The sequence below is a fragment of the Pseudoliparis swirei genome, chromosome 7, assembly GCF_029220125.1.
Source record: "Pseudoliparis swirei isolate HS2019 ecotype Mariana Trench chromosome 7, NWPU_hadal_v1, whole genome shotgun sequence".
Classification (NCBI taxonomy): domain Eukaryota; kingdom Metazoa; phylum Chordata; class Actinopteri; order Perciformes; family Liparidae; genus Pseudoliparis; species Pseudoliparis swirei.
The window spans coordinates 694,823-714,822 of NC_079394.1; the positions used below are offsets into that span (position 1 = coordinate 694,823).

Genomic DNA, 20,000 nt, shown 5'->3' on the forward strand with positions numbered 1-20,000 from the left:
GCGTTTTTAACTGTCTTCCAGTTGTTTCTGTCGTGAATGGAGGACACGGCGGCACCCCCTCCCTGTCAGAGGCACCGAGCAGCACGCTGTCAAGCTGGTTCTCATGACTCTATCCCAACCGGCTCACTGAGGTCCACACACCTGGGTGAGGTAGTGGTAACGCTGGCCGCCTCTCTCCAGGCCCAGCCGGCGCAGGAGCTCCTCCTCTCCTCCCTCCACCAGCTGGTAGAAGATGTGGAAGTTTCTCTCTCCGTGATTCTGATGCACGACTCTGGACTTCTCCAGCAGGTAGTTGAGGACGTGGCCTCCGACAGCACCCCCCTGTGGGCGCACGGTCCCCAACACAGAGCTCGACAACATGCAGACCCAACACAGCCTCTGGCCCACTGGACAGGGCCTGGACTCTCCTCTTGGGATGTTGGGTGATTATTAAAGGAATGACAACTTTTCTCTCTCATCTAGAATGTTTTTGGATGAACAAATTGTTCCTCGAGTTCTAAAACGTATTTCAGCTTGATGAAGGGTGTAAAGTTGAGTTACTGGATTATGAACCTCTACAGACTTTTCATAGTAAAGCAGAACTATACTTAAAAGACTTCTCAATTAAATCGTCAGTGCTTCTGCGTATCTGCCCCTGGATTCTTACCTGGCTGTCAAACTGAATGTCCATATACTTCCCAAATCGGCTTGAGTTGTCATTTTTCAATGTTTTGGCATTGCCGAAAGCCTGTAGGGGAACACCACACAGAATCACAGCTGTGAGCTCAGCCTGCTCTTGGGTGTGACATCACAATGAGGTACCACAAGCTGCCGGCAGACCTCGAGGACAGGGTTGGACATGAGTATTTTGTCCCTGACGGTGTTGAGCAGGGTGGTGCTGGGACAGCTGACAGCGTAGTACTGCAGGATCTTCTTGGAGGCCTCCGTCTTCCCCGCACCACTCTCTCCAGAGATGAGGATGAAGTGATTGTTGAACTCTGTCAGCATGGTGTGGTAGGCGTTGTCTGCCAACGCGTAGCTGTAATGACGCAGAGCGAGTTTAATGTTCCACAGACAAACCATAAGAAAACTTAACTCACAAATATTCATAGTTGTTATCCTCACATGTGTGGCGGCAGCTCAAAAAAGTTGACCCCCTTGTAGACGTCCATCAGTTTGTGACTGTAGATGTCCAGTTGTTTGTAGGGATTCACAGACACCAGCAGAGTGCCAATGTAGGTCTAATATCATTCAAAGGGTAATTTTAGTTGTTGAGATGCACACACGTTAGTGGACAGCAAGATGAAGTCACTCACGTAGATGAGATCTTTGCTGAAGCGTTTCCTGAGGTTGCTGAGGAAGGCCGCCTCGGTGGTTTCGTCCAAAAGAACAAAATCCTGGATTCCAACCCGATCCCGGGCCGTGAGGGCGCCCTCCATGTCCAGAGGACCCTGTGCAACGAGTGGCATCAACCATGGACATGCTCACGCTCATATGCATCTGCCATCATCAATGGATTTTGTATATTTAAATAAAAAATGTAATTAAATACATTTTAAAAAAGCTCACACACACATGCACATATGCATTTTTCTTTCTTTCTTTTTCTTTCTTTTTTTTCTTCTTTTTTTCAATACTCTGACTTTATGACGTTGTGTCCACTGTTTCGTCGTCCTCTCGGTGTTATGTCTATGGATTGACTTTTGTCTTATAATAAAAAATTTAAAAAGGCAGCCAGCTGCACAACCGGAGAGCAGTGGGAATGTGCCTGTTTTTGTAATCATAAGCTGAGGGTGCCTTTATTTGACATATTACACATTCTGTTACAGTTTCAGCTCCACACCCTCCTCACTCCCCGTCGTCAGTCTAACTCTCTTCACCTGTTCACCTGTTGTCACAGTTCAGCTCCTCACTCTGTGGTTCAGTCACTCCCACCTCGTCAGTCTGACTTCCTTCACCTGTTCACACACCTGTCTTTGATCACTAATCAAATCCCGATAGTCTCCTGCCTCACACACACCTTGCCAGATTGTTCTTCCTTTTCTATGCCAGACTCTCCAGCACTTGTTTCTAGACGGATTTCCTGTTGCCGACCCTGCCTGTCCCTGGTTAACCCGCTAGTCCAACTCCCCGTGAACCTACCAGCCCTTCGTCCTGTTGATACTCTGTCTGCCGTTTCCAGAGTGTGGAATATAAGTTCGAAGGATCCCTGGAGTCGAGGGTGCATTTGGGTCTACACACGAGTCGTTACACATTCAACACTTGACTGTACTTAATTAACAACTTAGTCTCTTTATGAGTTAAATAAACTCTAAAATTTAGAGGACACAAACTCTTCCAAGTAACAAGAACAAGTGCAAAACATTCTACATGCATAACAATGATATGCAACAATTTTTGTGACAAATGCAGCTGCATGATTGCGTGTTTGTATAAACGTCTCCATGCGGGGGCACGGGCCTGGAAAGAAAGCTCCAGAAAATGCACAAACATGGTCCCTGTGATTTGTATTGAAGTGGGAGGTCGAGAGGTCGAGAGGTCCTCTGTGTCTGTGGAGCAGAGCTCCACGACAGACGGACAGACGGACAGACAGACAGACGGAAGCCGCAGCACACAAGCACGTCGCCGCAGTCGAGCCGACACACCGACCGAACACCGCTCACTGCGAATGGACTCGGGGAGCCCGAAACACATTTAAGAGGCATAGTGGGAAAAATTCCATCAATCTGTTTTGCATTCTCAGCACTTAGACCAAAGGCTTTCACAGCTTTTGTTGGTTTTGTATTTTCCTCTCTCTCTTCTTTGGACGCAGAAGTCCTTTGATTCTCAGCTCGCTCAGTAAAAACATTAAAAAAGATAATCCATTGGATCTAATTGACACAAAGCCCTCCGCCCCTCTCCTCCCGGCCTCTGCTGAGCCCACGGCCCTCGGTTCTCCTAAGAAAGGCCGAGTGTTTTTGTCCTGTAAAGACCACGGAGCAGAGACAAAACAGACGTCTTTAAAATGCAGTCTACAATCCATTACACATATTCCCCCTGCATATCCATTCAGTAATTATTCATTAGAAAACATTTAACGTCACAGTGAATTTCACACTAGGCAGTCGAAACACAATAGAGGAGATTTGGCCTATTTGGGGGTGAGGAGTTGGGGAGGGGTTGGCTGTACAGAGGAAGGGGGAGGAGGGGGGGGGCAGCGTTTGTCTGATCTGAGAACCTCTGAATCGGACCGCCTTGAGACAACGGGGCGACTACATAGTGCAGTAACGGCCCGCTGCTTGCTGTGACACTCACTTAGTGCCCCGAGGGGAACAATAGAGCCTTGTTCTGAGCAATCCTGTGTTGTAATCTGGACTTCATTACTCTGCTCACACGGGGCCCCATGGAAGGAGAGAGGAGGCTAGTCAGATGAGAGTGTTTTCATCCACCTGTCAGCCCATCGAGCCCCTCACCCATAACCCTCACCGAGCCCTTCACACAGCGCTGCCCTCCCAGCAGCCCACTTTAAGCCAATGAGACAGGTGAACAATATCATTGAAGAAACCCTTTTTTGGACGTCAGAATCAATCTGGCGATGTGATGGCCGTGGTGCTGCCGTGGGTATCGGTGACACCCCCTTTCTTCATGGGAACAAACTTCTCTCAGGGCAGCAGCAGCAGACAATATGCTGGGACAGCGTGACTTAGATCTGCCATACAGTCGCACAATAACACAAACAGATACGCTCCTGTCAAGAGGAGGATTCATGCATTTGGGGGTGATGATCATGCTAATCTCAAGGCTTTCATTCAGAGCGCCGACACAATCCAAACGTCTGCTGCCCCTGGTGTCCTGCAGGTATTCCTTTGTAAGGAAGCTGTGAGTGTTCCTGCTGACACGGGCTGGACAGGCGGAGCATCGAGGGCCTTCTCAGTCCAGAAGAACAAGAAAGAGTTAAACACTAGAGAACACATATGTTAAAGTCATATTATGTGTAGCTTTATATATTACAACCCAAATGCACCGGGTTGTAATTCTTGTTAAATAAACAATAGTCAGCCCAGCGGATGGAAGGCTTCAGGGATTAATCCACGGAGCCTTTGGCAGCTCAGGTGAGTTGCTTTGCGACCTCAGAACACAACCAATTGTAGTTTAATTAAGAGATGGTCCCTCGACTTGGTCTAGGGTGTCCGTGTTGCCTGAGGCCAGATGACCTCATCGGCTTCAGACGAGCTGCTGCTCCGCCGTTTACCACAAAGGAACAGGAGCGTCGATCTGCTTCTTATCGGCCCGACTGCCTCAAGTATTCCTCATATTTCCTTATAAATTAAACGTCTTACAGTCACTATTGTAAACTCTTTTTAAATGTGCTTTGCCGTTTTGAACAAGGTTGTAACTGAGTGAGAGTTCAAGGTGCTGGTGGACGGATGCTGTTACCTTCAAACCAATCAAGGCTAGCTGTTTCCCCTTGTTTCCAGTCGTTGTGCTAAGCTACGCTAACTGGCTGCTGGCTGAGGATTCATATTTAACTTAGTATGACAAAGGTTTGAATCTGAACCATCGAGTGAGACAATGGGATGAAGACAATGTTGGCCTTCGGGATCTCCACAACAACAACAACTCACAAACATAAGTTCACTGGGCTGTCAACCGCCCTGCATCAACCATGACAGCCCTTATGAATGAGAGCTGGAGACACAATGAACACATCACAACACAAAAGAAAACTCAAACCTGCATTTCAGATTTTCAAAGAGGATCGAAACTGTGAAAAAAAGGATCTCCAGAGAATGTGGAGCCGACGGCGTGTCCTCCTGTCTCAGTGGCCCTGAGAGGTCCAGCTCCTATAATGCGATTAAAAACAGTTTCCTGTCGTCTCTCTGGCTGGCAGTCGCTCATTCATGCAGCTCAACGTCGTGTTACTGATGCTGAGGCCCGTGTGCACAGATGCTCATCATCGTGGCCTCTGTGGCCGGCGCTCAATCATTCATGCCATGGTGACGGGGAGAGACACTCGGTGCTTCATGGGTATCTACTGCTCCGCTGAGTGTAACATAACAAGACAGAAACGAGATCCAAACCGCCCGGTCCAACCCCCTTTCCCTCTCTCCTTCTTCCATTACATCACTGCAACCCTGTAAACGCCTCCTGCTTCCCTGCAGCCTGGATCTGATTACTGATCTCTGACTCGACGGATCCATTACAACTGATCACCAACTGCTTTATGACTCGGAGAACAATGCTGGTCAAGGGGAGCGCCGTGGTGTCGAGAGGCAGAGCCTGGAAACAAGGATCAACTAGCCCTGTTTACCAGCTGGAGACTGGAGGTGGACGCCTGCCATTGGCTGCCTACCTCAGCTGGCAGGCTCCTCCCCTCTGGCTGTTTGCTCAAGGGTACCGTCGTAGCATCCTGCGCTTAGCGACGCCGAAAACGATGCGATTGGTTTCAAGAAATACATTTTATTCCCATACCAGATGAGAAGTGGAAGAGCCTTTCAGTGCAGTGGAGGTCGGTGTGGCCGTGCACGGCTAACGATCGACTAACAGCGCCTTCCACTCAAGTTCATCCAACAGCGTTCAAACGGCGATGTCTGTAAGTCCATCGTTATTTTAGTTTGACGATGAAGACGTGACAGAAAATAAAGGGAAAGATAGAAGGAAATGTCTGGTAACGAAGGTTCTCGGTCAGAGTGAACCAGAGACGGTCTGGGGTTCACAGCTTCAGCCAGCGTGGCTCCTGAAGGTCGAGTGGGTAGGATTCAAGTGGGTAGGATTCAAGTGGGTAGGATTCAAGTGTGTAGGATTCAAGTTTGTAGGATTCAAGTGTGTAGGATTCAAGTGGGTAGGATTCAAGTGTGTAGGATTCAAGTGGGTAGGATTCAAGTGTGTAGGATTCAAGTTTGTAGGATTCAAGTGTGTAGGATTCAAGTGGGTAGGATTCAAGTGTGTAGGATTCAAGTGGGTAGGATTCAAGTGTGTAGGATTCAAGTGGGTAGGATTCAAGTGTGTAGGATTCAAGTTTGTAGGATTCAAGTGGGTAGGATTCAAGTGGGTAGGATTCAAGTGGGTAGGATTTAGGGGAATTTATTAGCAGAAATGGAATTTAAAAAGAAAAAAGAAATGTCCACTTTTATTTATCCCCGTGGGGAAATTCTTCTCTTCATTTGACTCCTCCTGAGCTATCGAGGAGCAGAGGCTGCAGTGAAGGCCGGGGAGCAACTGGGGGTTCAGTGCCTTGCTCAAGGGCACTTCAACGTGAATGGGGAGCGCGTGGATCGAACCGGTAGCTTGCAGTTACGAGACGACCCCCCACTCAGGTCAGGGATGTCTATGTGTTCAGATTGTAAAGCACTCTGAGACACATTTGTAATTTGTGAAAATGGGCTCTACAAATAAACTGAATTTGGTTCATGAATTCACATTTCTTGTGAAGCCTTTCTTGTGAAAAGAAATGAGCATGTCTTCAAACAGCTGCTCCTTGTGAGAAGGGAGAGTGTAATCCTGTCAGCAGGTACGCTCCAGGAGAAGCACTCCGCCCTGCAGGTAACACAGGTGTCCGTTCGCTCTGCTGGGCGACCTGCGTGTGAGAAGAGGTCACTCTTCACGCAATGCAGGGATTGGTTCATGCTTGGGTTGTCCATGATGGCGACCAGTTGAGTGTTCATCAACACAGTTGAATTATTCACTCTTCCCTCCAGAGAGTTGTCCCGGTTACCTCCTCCACCGCCCACCTCTCCCGGCCCAGCAATGTCCAATCTTAACAAGCTTTGTGCTCCCCACTGGGCTCGGTTCAGACCGGGCAAATCCAATTACACAGGAGTCAGAGGGGTGGATTCTCCCATTATAGATTCCATGCTGAGAACGAGAGCTGATGATAACACTCACATCAAACCTCTCTCTCTCTCTCTCTCTCTCTCTCTCTCCATTTATTTCTCCCTCTCTTCCTATCTAATTCCTCTTTTCCCAAAGACCTTCTTTCTTCCCCAGTCCCTTTCTTTGGATCTATCCTTCTTTCAAACTCCATTATTCAAATTTGTCAGAGCAGCGTAACGAAGCCCAGGCCCCATCATCATTTCAGACCCAAAATGTGGGTGTCAGTGAGGTTACTTCATTCCCAAAATTAGACATTTCTTTTTTACTTGTATATTATTTATGTCTTGGTTCATAAACGAGAAAGATATGCAGGGTCATGATGTCATTGTGAGTTCTCATTAAGTACCGTTTTCATGTAGAGTATCTTTAAATAATGCATTGCATTACACCTGATTTTACATTTCATCACCCATCACTCGCGACACGCCAGGAATAAAATATGTGTCAGCTCAAATAACCTCTGAAAGGTCATTGCAGAAACTAAATGCACCGTCATTCAGACGACTTGACTCCGGGGTGTGTGAGTGTCGTCTCCAGGGGCCACCGTGGGCCTGCTGGGACACATGGACACGTTTCCCTCAGAGCTCTTTTCGATATGAGGCTCTTTTAAACTTAACTGGATGTGGAAAATGAAGAGGACTTTTGCTCCATCTTTCCCGTTTAGGCCACTGAAAAGGACTGACCTCGCCTCAGACCAGAGGCTTTGGTGTTGACACAGGTCACGCAAAGGTCAACACCATTGCTTTCATTGTGGCGGGGGACTTCAACAAAGCGAACCTGAAGAAAGTTCTCCCGAAGTTCTACCAACACATAAAAAGCAACACGAGGGGGGAGCGGATTCTTGACCACTGCTACACTCCCTTCCGGATGGATACAAAGCCCTCCTCCGCCCACCGCTCGGCAAATCGGACCACCGCCCATCCAACTACTCCCGCCTACAGGCAGAGGCTGAAGCAGCAACCAATCGCTGTGAAGGAAGTGCAACGCTGGTCGGACCAATCGGAGTCTATGCTACAGGACTGTTTTGAACGTGCTGACTGGGATGTGTTCAGGGTCGCGTCGGACAACAACGTCAGTGAGTACGCGTCCTCAGTCACGGGTTCATCAAGAAATGCATAGATGACGTTGTTCCTACCAAGTCGGTTCGGATTTATCCCAACCAGAAACCGTGGATAAATGGCGATGTTCGCGCTGCACTCATACGCGTAACACCGCCTTTGACTCGGGAATATGGCGGAATACAAAAGAGCCCGCTCGACCTCCGTAAGACCATCGGCTCTGCCAAGCGGGAGTTCAGGAACAAGGTGGAGGAAAAGCTCAAGAGCCATGACGTGAGAGGTGTGTGGAAGGGCTACAGACAATCACGGACTTCAGAGGGAAAACCAGCGGTGAAGAGAACTCCTCTACCTCCCTCCCAGGCGAGCTAAATACATTCTTTGCTCGGTTCGACGTGAACGGCAGCCCGCCAAGGCAGCGCCGCCGAGGAGACCAGCCTGCTGATCATCTCAGAGGCTGACGTGCGCAGAGCCTTCAAGCGGGTGGACATCCGGGCAGCAGGTCCCGACCACATCCCGGGGGGCGCCCTCAGAGCATGTGCAGACCAGTTGGCAGGAGTCTTCGCAGACATCTTCAACCTCTCCCTGTCCCAGGCTGTTGTTCCTGAGAGCTTCAAGATGTCCACCATTGTGCCTGTCCCCAAACACCCCAAGGTAACCTGCCTGAATGACTGGAGACCCGTAGCCCTCACCTCGATTGTCAGTAAATGCTTGAGAGGTTGGTCAAGGACTTCATTTGTTCCATGTTGCCTGCCACGCTGGACCCATGGCAATTTGCATATCGTCAAAACAGATCCACCGACGACGCAATTGCCATGGCACTTCACACCGCCCTTTCCCACCTGGAGGAGGAACTGTTGTGTGCGAATGCTGGTGGTGAACTACAGCTCAGCGCTCAACACTATTGTTCCCGCCAAGCTCGACACCAAGCTCAGAGGTCTAGGCCTGCACTCTACCATGTGCAGCTGGATACTGGACTTCCTGTCGGGCCGCCGCCAGGTGGTGAGGATGGGCGGTACCACCTCAGAGCCGCTGACCCTCAACACGGAGCCCCTCAGGGATGCGTGTTGAGCCCTCCTCTACTCCTGTACACCCACGACTGCACGGCCATGCTCAGCTCCAACGTCATCATCAAGTTTGCTGACGACACAACAGTGATGGGGCTGATCACCGCCGACGACGAGACAGCCTACAGGAGGAGGTTGGATCACTGGTACAGTGGGGCCAGGAGAACAGCCTCGTCCTCAACGACAAGAAGACCAAGGAGCTGATCGTGGACTACAGGAAGCGGAGAGGAGAGCACACCCCCATCTCCATAGACGGAGTTGCAGTAGAGGGTCAGCAGCTTCAAGTTCCTCGGCGTGCACATCTCCGAGGACCTCACATGGACCACGCACACCACTCACGTGGTGAAAAGGGCCCAACAACGCCTGTATTTCCTTAGGCGACTGAGGAAATTCAACATGGCCCCCCGCATCCTCAGAACATTCTACACCAGTACCATCGAGAGTGTTCTGACAGGTTGCATCACCGTCTGGTACGGGAACTGCACCGCCCTGGAGCGTAGGGCACTACAGAGGGTGGTGCGGTCGGCACAGTACATCGTTGGAGGTGAGCTTCCTCCATCCTGGACATATACACCAGGCGGTGCGAGGCCAGGGCCAAACGGTTGATGAAAGACAATAACCACCCGCCACAAACTGTTCACCCTTCTACCGTCAGGCAGGCGATACCGCAGTATCAAGTGCCGCACAAACAGACTGAGGGACAGCTTCTTCAGTCAGGCCATCAGGCTGCTGAACAAGGACTGAGACCCTCATTAACACTACACACCAGAACATATTCTGTGAATATCTATGGCCATGGTGTATATTTTATTACATTGTTTATATATATATATATTGTATATATATATTGTATGTATATACATATATATATATATAGTCTCAAAAAGTGTATATTTTATTACATTGTTTTATATATATATATTGTCATGATGTATATTCTATTACACTGTTTTATATATATATTGTTAATACTTTCTTCTTTTTTGTGTGTGGATATTGTATAGTTTATTCTCATTCTTATTCTTTTTTTAGTCTGCTACTGCTGTCGGGTGTTTTGCACATAAGAATTTCACGAACCGATTATACTTGTATAAAAGGGGATGTGACAATAAAAACTTGAAACTTGAAACTTGAAACATTGACCTCTCTACAGCTTCAAGGTCTGTTTTCTTGTGATCCTGCAGGACAATAGAAGCGTGAAGTCCAGCGGTCTGTCTGGAGAGGTCACCTGCCGAGTAGCAGAGAGAACGGCATACTGACACTATTAAAACTAATATAACACTATACTACTAATATAACACTATAGTAATACTAATATAACCCTATAGTAATACTAATATAACACTATACTACTAATATAACACTATAGTAATAGTAATATAACACTATACTACTAATATAACACTATAGTAATACTAATATAACACTATAGTAATACTAATATAACACTATACTACTAATATAACACTATATTAGTAATACTAATATAACACTATAGTAATACTAATATAACATTATACTACTAATATAACACTATACTAGTAATATAACACTATACTAGTAATACTAATATAACACTATACTACTAATATAACACTATACTAGTAATACTAATATAACACTATAGTAATACTAATATAACACTATACTAGTAATATAACACTATACTACTAATATAACACTATACTAGTAATACTAATATAACACTATAGTAATACTAATATAACACTATACTACTAATATAACACTATACTAGTAATATAACACTATAGTAATACTAATATAACATAATAATATAAAGGAGAGAGGAGAGGAGCTCAGTGTATCCTAAGCATCCATAAGGAGAGAGGAGAGGAGAGAGGAGCTCAGTGTCTCCTAAGCATCCATAAGGAGAGAGGAGAGAGGAGCTCAGTGTATCCTAAGCGTCCATAAGGAGAGAGGAGAGGAGAGAGGAGCTCAGTGTATCCTAAACGTCCATAAGGAGAGAGGAGCTCAGTGTCTCCTAAGCGTCCCTAAGGAGAGAGGAGAGAGGAGCTCAGTGTATACTAAACGTCCATAAGGAGAGAGGAGAGAGGAGCTCAGTGTCTCCTAAGCATCCATAAGGAGAGAGGAGAGGAGAGAGGAGCTCAGTGTATCCTAAACGTCTATAAGGAGAGAGGAGAGGAGAGAGGAGGTCAGTGTATCCTAAACGTCCATAAGGAGAGAGGAGAGAGGCGCTCAGTGTCTCCTAAACGTCCATAAGGAGAGAGGAGAGAGGAGCTCAGTGTCTCCTAAACGTCCATAAGGAGAGAGGAGAGGAGAGAGGAGCTCAGTGTCTCCTAAACGTCCATAAGGAGAGAGGAGAGGAGAGAGGTGCTCAGTGTATCCTAAACGTCCATAAGGAGAGAGGAGAGGAGAGAGGAGCTCAGTGTATCCTAAGCGTCCATAAGGAGAGAGGAGAGAGGAGCTCAGTGTCTCCTAAACGTCCATAAGGAGAGAGGAGAGAGGAGCTCAGTGTCTCCTAAGCATCCATAAGGAGAGAGGAGCTCAGTGTCTCCTAAACGTCCATAAGGAGAGAGGAGAGAGGAGCTCAGTGTATACTAAACGTCCATAAGGAGAGAGGAGAGAGGAGCTCAGTGTCTCCTAAGCATCCATAAGGAGAGAGGAGAGGAGAGAGGAGCTCAGTGTATCCTAAACGTCCATAAGGAGAGGAGAGAGGGGCTCATTGTATCCTAAGCGTCCATAAGGAGAGAGGAGAGAGGGTCAGTGTCTCCTAAACGTCCATCAGGAGAGAGGAGAGAGGAGCTCAGTGTCTCCTAAGCATCCATAAGGAGAGAGGAGAGAGGAGCTCAGTGTCTCCTAAACGTCCATAAGGAGAGAGGAGAGAGGAGCTCAGTGTATCCTAAACGTCCATAAGGAGAGAGGAGAGAGGAGCTCAGTGTCTCCTAAGCATCCATAAGGAGAGAGGAGAGAGGAGCTCAGTGTATCCTAAACGTCCATAAGGAGAGAGGAGAGAGGAGCTCAGTGTATCCTAAACGTCCATAAGGAGAGAGGAGAGAGGAGCTCAGTGTCTCCTAAACGTCCATAAGGAGAGAGGAGAGAGGAGCTCAGTGTCTCCTAAGCATCCATAAGGAGAGGAGAGAGGAGCTCAGTGTATCCTAAACGTCCATAAGGAGAGAGGAGAGAGGAGCTCAGTGTCTCCTAAGCATCCATAAGGAGAGAGGAGAGGAGAGAGGAGCTCAGTGTATCCTAAGCGTCCATAAGGAGAGAGGAGAGAGGAGCTCAGTGTCTCCTAAGCATCCATAAGGAGAGAGGAGAGAGGAGCTCAGTGTATCCTAAGCGTCCATAAGGAGAGAGGAGAGGAGAGAGGAGCTCAGTGTATCCTAAACGTCCATAAGGAGAGAGGAGAGAGGAGCTCAGTGTCTCCTAAACGTCCATAAGGAGAGAGGAGAGAGGAGCTCAGTGTCTCCTAAGCGTCCATAAGGAGAGAGGAGAGAGGAGCTCAGTGTCTCCTAAGCGTCCATAAGGAGAGAGGAGGAGAGAGGAGCTCAGTGTATCCTAAGCGTCCATAAGGAGAGAGGAGAGAGGAGCTCAGTGTATCCTAAGCGTCCATAAGGAGAGAGGAGCTCAGTGTCTCCTAAACGTCCATAAGGAGAGAGGAGAGAGGAGCTCAGTGTCTCCTAAGCATCCATAAGGAGAGAGGAGAGGAGAGAGGAGAGAGGAGCTCAGTGTATCCTAAGCGTCCATAAGGAGAGAGGAGAGAGGAGCTCAGTGTATCCTAAGCATCCATAAGGAGAGAGGAGAGAGGAGCTCAGTGTATCCTAAACGTCCATAAGGAGAGAGGAGAGAGGAGCTCAGTGTATCCTAAACGTCCATAAGGAGAGAGGAGAGGAGCTCAGTGTCTCCTAAACGTCCATAAGGAGAGAGGAGAGGAGCTCAGTGTCTCCTAAACGTCCATAAGGAGAGAGGAGAGAGGAGCTCAGTGTATCCTAAACGTCCATAAGGAGAGAGGAGAGGAGCTCAGTGTATCCTAAACGTCCATAAGGAGAGAGGAGAGGAGCTCAGTGTCTCCTAAGCGTCCATAAGGAGAGAGGAGAGAGGAGCTCAGTGTCTCCTAAACGTCCATAAGGAGAGAGGAGAGAGGAGCTCAGTGTCTCCTAAGCATCCATAAGGAGAGAGGAGAGGAGAGAGGAGCTCAGTGTATCCTAAGCATCCATAAGGAGAGAGGAGAGAGAGGAGCTCAGTGTATCCTAAGCATCCATAAGGAGAGAGGAGAGGAGAGGAGCTCAGTGTATCCTAAACGTCCATAAGGAGAGAGGAGAGAGAGAGAGCTCAGTGTATCCTAAGCGTCCATAAGGAGAGGAGAGGAGAGAGGAGCTCAGTGTATCCTAAACGTCCATAAGGAGAGAGGAGAGGAGCTCAGTGTCTCCTAAGCATCCATAAGGAGAGAGGAGAGGAGAGAGGAGCTCAGTGTATCCTAAGCGTCCATAAGGAGAGAGGAGAGAGGAGCTCAGTGTCTACTAAGCGTCCATAAGGAGAGAGGAGAGAGGAGTTCAGTGTATCCTAAACGTCCATAAGGAGAGAGGAGAGAGGAGCTCAGTGTCTCCTAAGCGTCCATAAGGAGAGAGGAGAGGAGAGAGGAGCTCAGTGTATCCTAAGCGTCCTTAAGGAGAGAGGAGAGAGGAGCTCAGTGTATCCTAAGCGTCCTTAAGGAGAGAGGAGAGGAGAGAGGAGCTCAGTGTATCCTAAGCGTCCTTAAGGAGAGTGGAGAGGAGAGAGGAGCTCAGTGTATCCTAAGCGTCCATAAGGAGAGAGGAGAGGAGCTCAGTGTATCCTAAGCGTCCTTAAGGAGAGTGGAGAGGAGAGAGGAGCTCAGTGTATCCTAAGCGTCCATAAGGAGAGAGGAGAGAGGAGCTCAGTGTATCCTAAGCGTCCATAAGGAGAGAGGAGAGAGGAGCTCAGTGTATCCTAAGCGTCCATAAGGAGAGAGGAGAGAGGAGCTCAGTGTATCCTAAGCATCCTTAAAGAGAGTGGAGAGGAGAGAGGAGCTCAGTGTATCCTAAGCGTCCATAAGGAGAGAGGAGAGAGGAGCTCAGTGTATCCTAAGCGTCCTTAAGGAGAGAGGAGCTCAGTGTATCCTAAGCGTCCTTAAGGAGAGAGGAGAGGAGAGAGGAGCTCAGTGTATCCTAAAGGTCTCAAGTCTTCAGTCTCCATGAGGTGACGGTGTCTGCCTCCAGGACTGAAGGTGGAGCTGGTTCCCTAGAAGAGGAGCTTGAAGGGTGAGCGGTGTGTTATATAACTACAACAGTGTTGACCTGCACACTGTTATAATATATATATATATATATATATATATAATACTGTATAGAAACAAAACACAACCCCTGGTTGACTGTAAAGGTGAAAGACGAAATACAAACTGTAATCCTAGTGGTGTGGTCTGGCCCGGCGTCCTCCTCCTCGCTGCAGCTCCCCTCAGAAGGAGAGCCTCTGGCAGCTCGTCCTCTCGGGGGCCAGAGGGTCGCTCTGGGGGCCCCTCGATGTGTTTTTAGTAAACACTCGGCGTAAGACTAAAACACAGGCGGCAGACACGGCCGACCCTCGGGCGCCGCCCCCTTTGTTTCCACATGACTCGTGAACAGCCGTGAGTCCTCGGGCCCTGAACGCATCACACAAGCGATCATAGGCAATGCCATTAATCGACTTGATGTTTCTGAAACAAATACTCAAATAAAAAGATCAATAAATAGCATTTCACTTTTTAATATCACCGTTATGCTCATGCTGACTAAACGGCACGCGATGGGTGATGAAATGTAAAATCAGGTGTAATGCAATGCGTTATTTAAAGATACTCGACATGAAAACGGTACTTAATGAGAACTCACAATGACATCATGACCCTGCATATCTTTCTCGTCTATTAACCAAGACATAAATAATATTCAAGTAAAAAATAAATGTCTAATATTGACTAAATGGCATGCACACGGACAGAATAATAACAACACCTGATATACTGTCGTTTTTCAAATCTCATAATGTGTCTTTTAAATTGCATAACAAATCATGTGAAGCAGTCAGAGGAAAACACAAGAAACCTTCCTGAAGGGAAACTGTTGACACAGGTACCGTACATCTTCATCGACACGTCCCGTGTTCCTGAAGCTGTCAGGGGAAGGTCCCGCTTTGTCCTCACGCTGCTGCCTGTCACAAAACACTGAGAACCAAATGTAAAGGCGTGTGGAGCCGACAGGGAATGTTTTGCATTGTTGCATTCAGAAAATACTAAAATTATTAATTCAATTCAATTCAGTTTACTTGTAGATCCCATTTTCACAAATTACAAATCCCCCTCAGAGTGCTTTACAATCTGTACATGTAGACATCCCTGACCTTTGACCTTTGACCTCACATGGGATCAGGAACAACTCCCAAACAACCCTTCAGGGTAAAAGGTCAGAACCCTTGAGGAGAGAACAGAGGAGGATCCCTCTCCAGGATGGACAGGTGTCATAGATGTCATGTGACCAGAAGGAATCATTACACACTAATTAAAACACAGGAACAACACAATGAAGATGACAGAGTGGATGAAGAGTTGGTAGTCGGCATATTCCACCATCCAGACCTCCACCTTCCATCAGGTGGAGGAAGAGAGGAGGAGTGGGCGGAGTCTCAGGAGTGGGCGGAGTCTCAACAGGGCCATGACATAGTTGGTAGTAGGCATATTCCACGATCCAGACCTCCACGATTCAATCAGTATTGTTGACGATTATTTTACTGGCAATCGACTCATTGTGTCAGCCAGTTGCATGTTTCTGTTTGTTTGTCCTGCAGCTGGAACACACACAGAGTCCTGGAGGAATGTGTCAGGACATTCTGGCTGCTGTGTCCTGGTGGTATTCCCAGGCTGTGCAGAGGTCATCCTGCTACTGCAATCATACCAGCACCATCATCCTACTCTTGACCTTCGGCTGCCTTCCACACACAGACCACAACCCAGCGGGCTCTAGGACCTCCCGGGTGTGTGTCTTGTTTTGTCCGTTACGTCCATGCATGTAATCATCGATTGTCCTATTGTGACAGGCCGAGTTACCATCTGTAGGTCCCATGGGGCGGTGCTGCTGCAGCCGCCACACACACTTCAAGGAATTCTCCTTTAATTTCCAGCTCCATATTTTAATCTCTAACAGGTTTCACATTTTAATTTGTTATTAAAAAAGATTCGGCGCTTCACACTAATTCTTGATGTCCTATCGAAACACAAGGCAGATACAAAGGAGATATTCAAATAGGAGGACAAGCCATGAAATGATTCGTTAACCAAACAACGTAAACATGTAACTTTGGAGGGGAGGGGCCCCCTGGAGGCCCCAGGGCTCCCGGGGTCCATGGACAGTCTGCCTGCGATTTGATTGGTTTACTAATGTATTCCTCTCAGAAATAGATCAATATTTTATTATCGCCAACAGGGGAACTTTTTAAAACAAATACTATAACGCCGAGAGTAATCTCTATTTGCAGACAAAGAGACAAAGATGAATCCTCCACCTATACGGACATGGGGGAAGCAAGTAGTCTAAGATATCCTCTATCCAAGATGCTTGGTGTAAATACAGTTTAAATAAATAGATTAAGTAAATAAAGTCTCTCCATCTTCACCCAGAGACTAAAAACACATCTTTAGACTATCTGGATTAAAACACAGATTAGCACTTCAGTGGCTCTTAAATGGCTCTTACTTATAGTATTACTCATGGTATTACTTATGGTATTACTCATGGTATTACTTATGGTATTACTTATGGTATTACTCATGGTATTACTTATGGTAATACTTATGGTATTACTCATGGTATTACTTATGGTATTACTTATGGTATTACTCATGGTATTACTTATGGTATTACTCATGGTATTACTTATGGTATTACTTATAGTATTACTCATGGTATTACTTATGGTATTACTCATGGTATTACTCATGGTATTACTTTTGGTACTTTGGTAGTTTGACTTTCTTGAAGAAATGTTACTTCCTGTATTCTTGTTGTTCTTAGTTTGTACTCTAGGTTGATGAACTTATTGTCTCTTTGGATAAAAGCGTCTGTTAAATGTCATGTAATGACATGTAATGTAAATGTAATGTAATGTAATGACATATAATGTTATGTGATGTAATGTAATATAAATTTTCCTTTGTGCATTTAACACATTACTTTTGTTTTCTTCTTACACTTCATCTTAAGTGAGGAAGTGTGGGAAAAAAAGTGTAATTTCATTTTTTCTGGATTGGTAGCCCACTTGTACAGAAACACACGCACACGCACACACGCACGCACGCGCCTTTGCCGCCTCCTGCTGCAGCCCACCCTAGCCCTAACCCTCCCCGGCCCTCCCTCCGCGGCCCCCGGCCCTCCCTCCGCGCCTCCCGGCTCTTTTCCCTCTGCTGAGGAGCGGGACGCGGCCCCAGCGGCGGGAAGCAAATTCTCCACAAGCACTTCCCTTCAAAAAAAGAAGAAGTTCACACTCACCCAGAAGCACCAGAAGCGACTCACAGGGAGACCTGATGGAGGGATCTACCTGGGGACACCCCGACAGGAGGCTCTAGAGGGAGACTCATGCTTGATTCTGACTTTGGGTTTTCGTTTTGCACACGTGTTTTTCTGTTGCTTTTATTGCGCTTAATATGGTTCAACTTTTCTTTTCTTTTTTTAAATACTCGACTTTTTTTTGCCCTATACTGTCTAATTGGCATCAACAGGATTTAGGCCTAAACTCGTGTATTTCGTGTTTTATGAAGTCGTCTGTGTGCCACTGGAGATACACACGAGCCTCCTTTCATAATCTCTTTGTAATCATGTTATAATAAGAGGACTACTATGTCTGGAGGGAGCACCACCTGACTCTGAACGCAGCACACCTGGAGCGCACCACGTGATACAAAGTCACCCCAAAGTGAGAGAACCCCCATCGCAGCATCGCAGCATCGCAGCATCGCAGCATCTCTCCTCGTGTCGTCGCTGCTGCTGAAGGATTTCACTGCAGCTGTCAAACTCATGGGACCCTCCTGCCCCCCCGGCGGCTGGGAGCTCTGCTGAAGTCTCCACTGCGCATGTCTGAGCGCTGGACAGCTCCAGAGAGGGAAATTTAAAAACGTTTTTTGGAGAATCAAGTGCAGCACAGAGAAATACAGTGGGGCTCGCGACCGGCTCACACGTTCTACTTATCATCCAAACAGGTGATGTTGTTATTACTTCTCTCTTTCTGCTTCAACGTCTTTGTAGGATTGTTGTTTCTTATGAGAACATTAGCATTTTAAGGGTTTTATTTACTTTAAAAATAATTCCTCTGGAGGCAGGCTAAAACACATTCAACCTTAGCTGTGATGTAAAAGTATTTGAATGAATGCTTATTGAATTCAAGATATATTATTCTATGTATTTTCATGAAATGCAATTTGGGGATAAAAAAACCTTCAAACTGAAAAATGGGCTTCAGCTCCAACAAAGGCCCACTGATGAAAAACACAACTAATCCATGTGTGTGTCTAATATTCACTGTGACTTACATTTGAGTTTGACATGTTTGCTTTCTGTGGACTATATATATTTATATTTTGTGTGTGAAAATAAATCGTGTTTCTTCACAATTGGAAGAATATTTGTATTATGGTCATCCAGTATTGTGATCATTACTTATACGTCACAGTTTGAAGACTCACTGGGGGATGACCTAACACGTCTTCTTTTTATTTATTGTATTCAGTGGTACCAAATATCCCAGGAAATGATAGAAGGTGGAATTACATCCATGATGTCAGGAGTAATTGAGAATGCTGGGCATCATCCATCTCCACAGGACTACAGGTAAGACTTGTGATTTAAAATATGTTCAGTTATATTCTAGCAACAAAAAAATTAATTATGTGTGTTGGATTTTGTCAAAAACAGTCAGATATGTGATGCCTCAATAGATAAAAAGCTTATTTTGATTAATCAAACCCTTTAAAGTGTTTGTCTAATGGTCACGGTACAAGCTGTCGAACCTCACTACATTTAAAACAGATAGATGGACAGCTCTTTTTGTGCTTTGGGGGTTTCATGAAAAAGGACAGAGAAAAAAAATCCTGAAGAATAAATGATTTTCAGTCTGAATGGATCTGTCAGAAACCATCAGCTCTGTTTACATCGCGCTGTCGGCACGGAGCGCCTGAGCCGCGCGGCCGCCGGCTCGGGGGGAGACGGGCGCTCTGGGTCACCAGTGTGCACAAGTGGATCCCAATTAGAAAAGGAGGGAGGCAGGGAGGAGGAGGAGGTGCAACATTTAGTGTTGTTAAACCTCTGGGAAGGCTTGGATGACACACAGAGACACAAGCTCAACATGTTTTGCATCAGTGAACAATTTCTATGCTGCTGGTAGAGAGAGGAGGAGGAGGAGGAGGGAATCCCCCCCCCCTTCCCCCATGTGACACCTATTTGCTTCTATTGTATTGGGGAATTGTATTGGAAAATGTCAACCTTTAGTAGATTTGTGGAACAATAAGTAGAAGAACAGCCTATAGCTAATTTTGTACATAGTTATTGCACTTTATGCATTTCTAAAAAATGTCAAAATACTCAACAGAATGGGGGAAAAGTTGCTTCAACATTCAATCAGTTAAAGACTCCAATTATTTTGCTTCAACATTATTTTCTACAGTTTATGAGAAGTGAACAAAAACAGCAAGGCTGAGGAAAAGAAGAAGCAGAGAGTCAGTTTCAACGTCGTACTTCACCGCTCCGGCCGCTAAACTTTAAACTTCAACACCTGCTGCCGAACGACGACTCTAAATCTCTGAATCATTTATGGCGCATGCAAGGTGTGCTTGGAGTGTGCTGCTGATTTATGGCTGCAATGATGTCACTTATTCAGACAGCAGACACAGAGCCCCCGACCTCAAACTACATTTGCCCCCCCCGGCCCGGGAGGAGGGCGATGGTTGGGGGTTGGGGTGAGGATGGAGGCTGGAAAGGGACAGGGAAGCAGATGGCATCCTATTTGTCCCTCTAATGTGAGGGCTGTC

At 46.7% G+C, this 20,000-nt stretch overlaps 2 protein-coding genes across 3 annotated transcripts in view; one reads left to right on the plus strand and one right to left on the minus strand.

Moving 5' to 3' along the window:
* myo1ha (myosin IHa) overlaps nucleotides 1–15,142 on the minus strand; it is a 26,641-nt gene extending 11,499 nt beyond the window's left edge. Inside the window, exons 1-7 of one of the 2 annotated variants that reach the window (XM_056417997.1) lie at nucleotides 15,070–15,142; nucleotides 1,296–1,430; nucleotides 1,105–1,220; nucleotides 820–1,018; nucleotides 647–727; nucleotides 142–321; nucleotides 1–62 (exon numbers count right to left, since the gene is read on the minus strand). The exon at nucleotides 1–62 is cut by the window's left edge and continues 37 nt beyond it. In XM_056417997.1, coding sequence (XP_056273972.1) covers nucleotides 1–62; nucleotides 142–321; nucleotides 647–727; nucleotides 820–1,018; nucleotides 1,105–1,220; nucleotides 1,296–1,418 — 761 coding nt within the window. In that variant the 5' untranslated portion in view covers nucleotides 1,419–1,430; nucleotides 15,070–15,142. Of the gene's footprint in view, nucleotides 63–141; nucleotides 322–646; nucleotides 728–819; nucleotides 1,019–1,104; nucleotides 1,221–1,295; nucleotides 1,471–15,069 lie in introns of those variants that run through there. The other variant, XM_056417996.1, reaches the window with a different exon arrangement.
* Nucleotides 15,143–18,124: 2,982 nt separating this feature from the next.
* The window catches only part of foxn4 (forkhead box N4), a 7,946-nt gene continuing 6,070 nt past the window's right edge, over nucleotides 18,125–20,000 (plus strand). Inside the window, exons 1-2 of the mRNA XM_056420154.1 lie at nucleotides 18,125–18,176; nucleotides 18,704–18,804. Coding sequence (XP_056276129.1) covers nucleotides 18,725–18,804 — 80 coding nt within the window. The 5' untranslated portion in view covers nucleotides 18,125–18,176; nucleotides 18,704–18,724. The remainder of the gene's footprint in view (nucleotides 18,177–18,703; nucleotides 18,805–20,000) is intronic.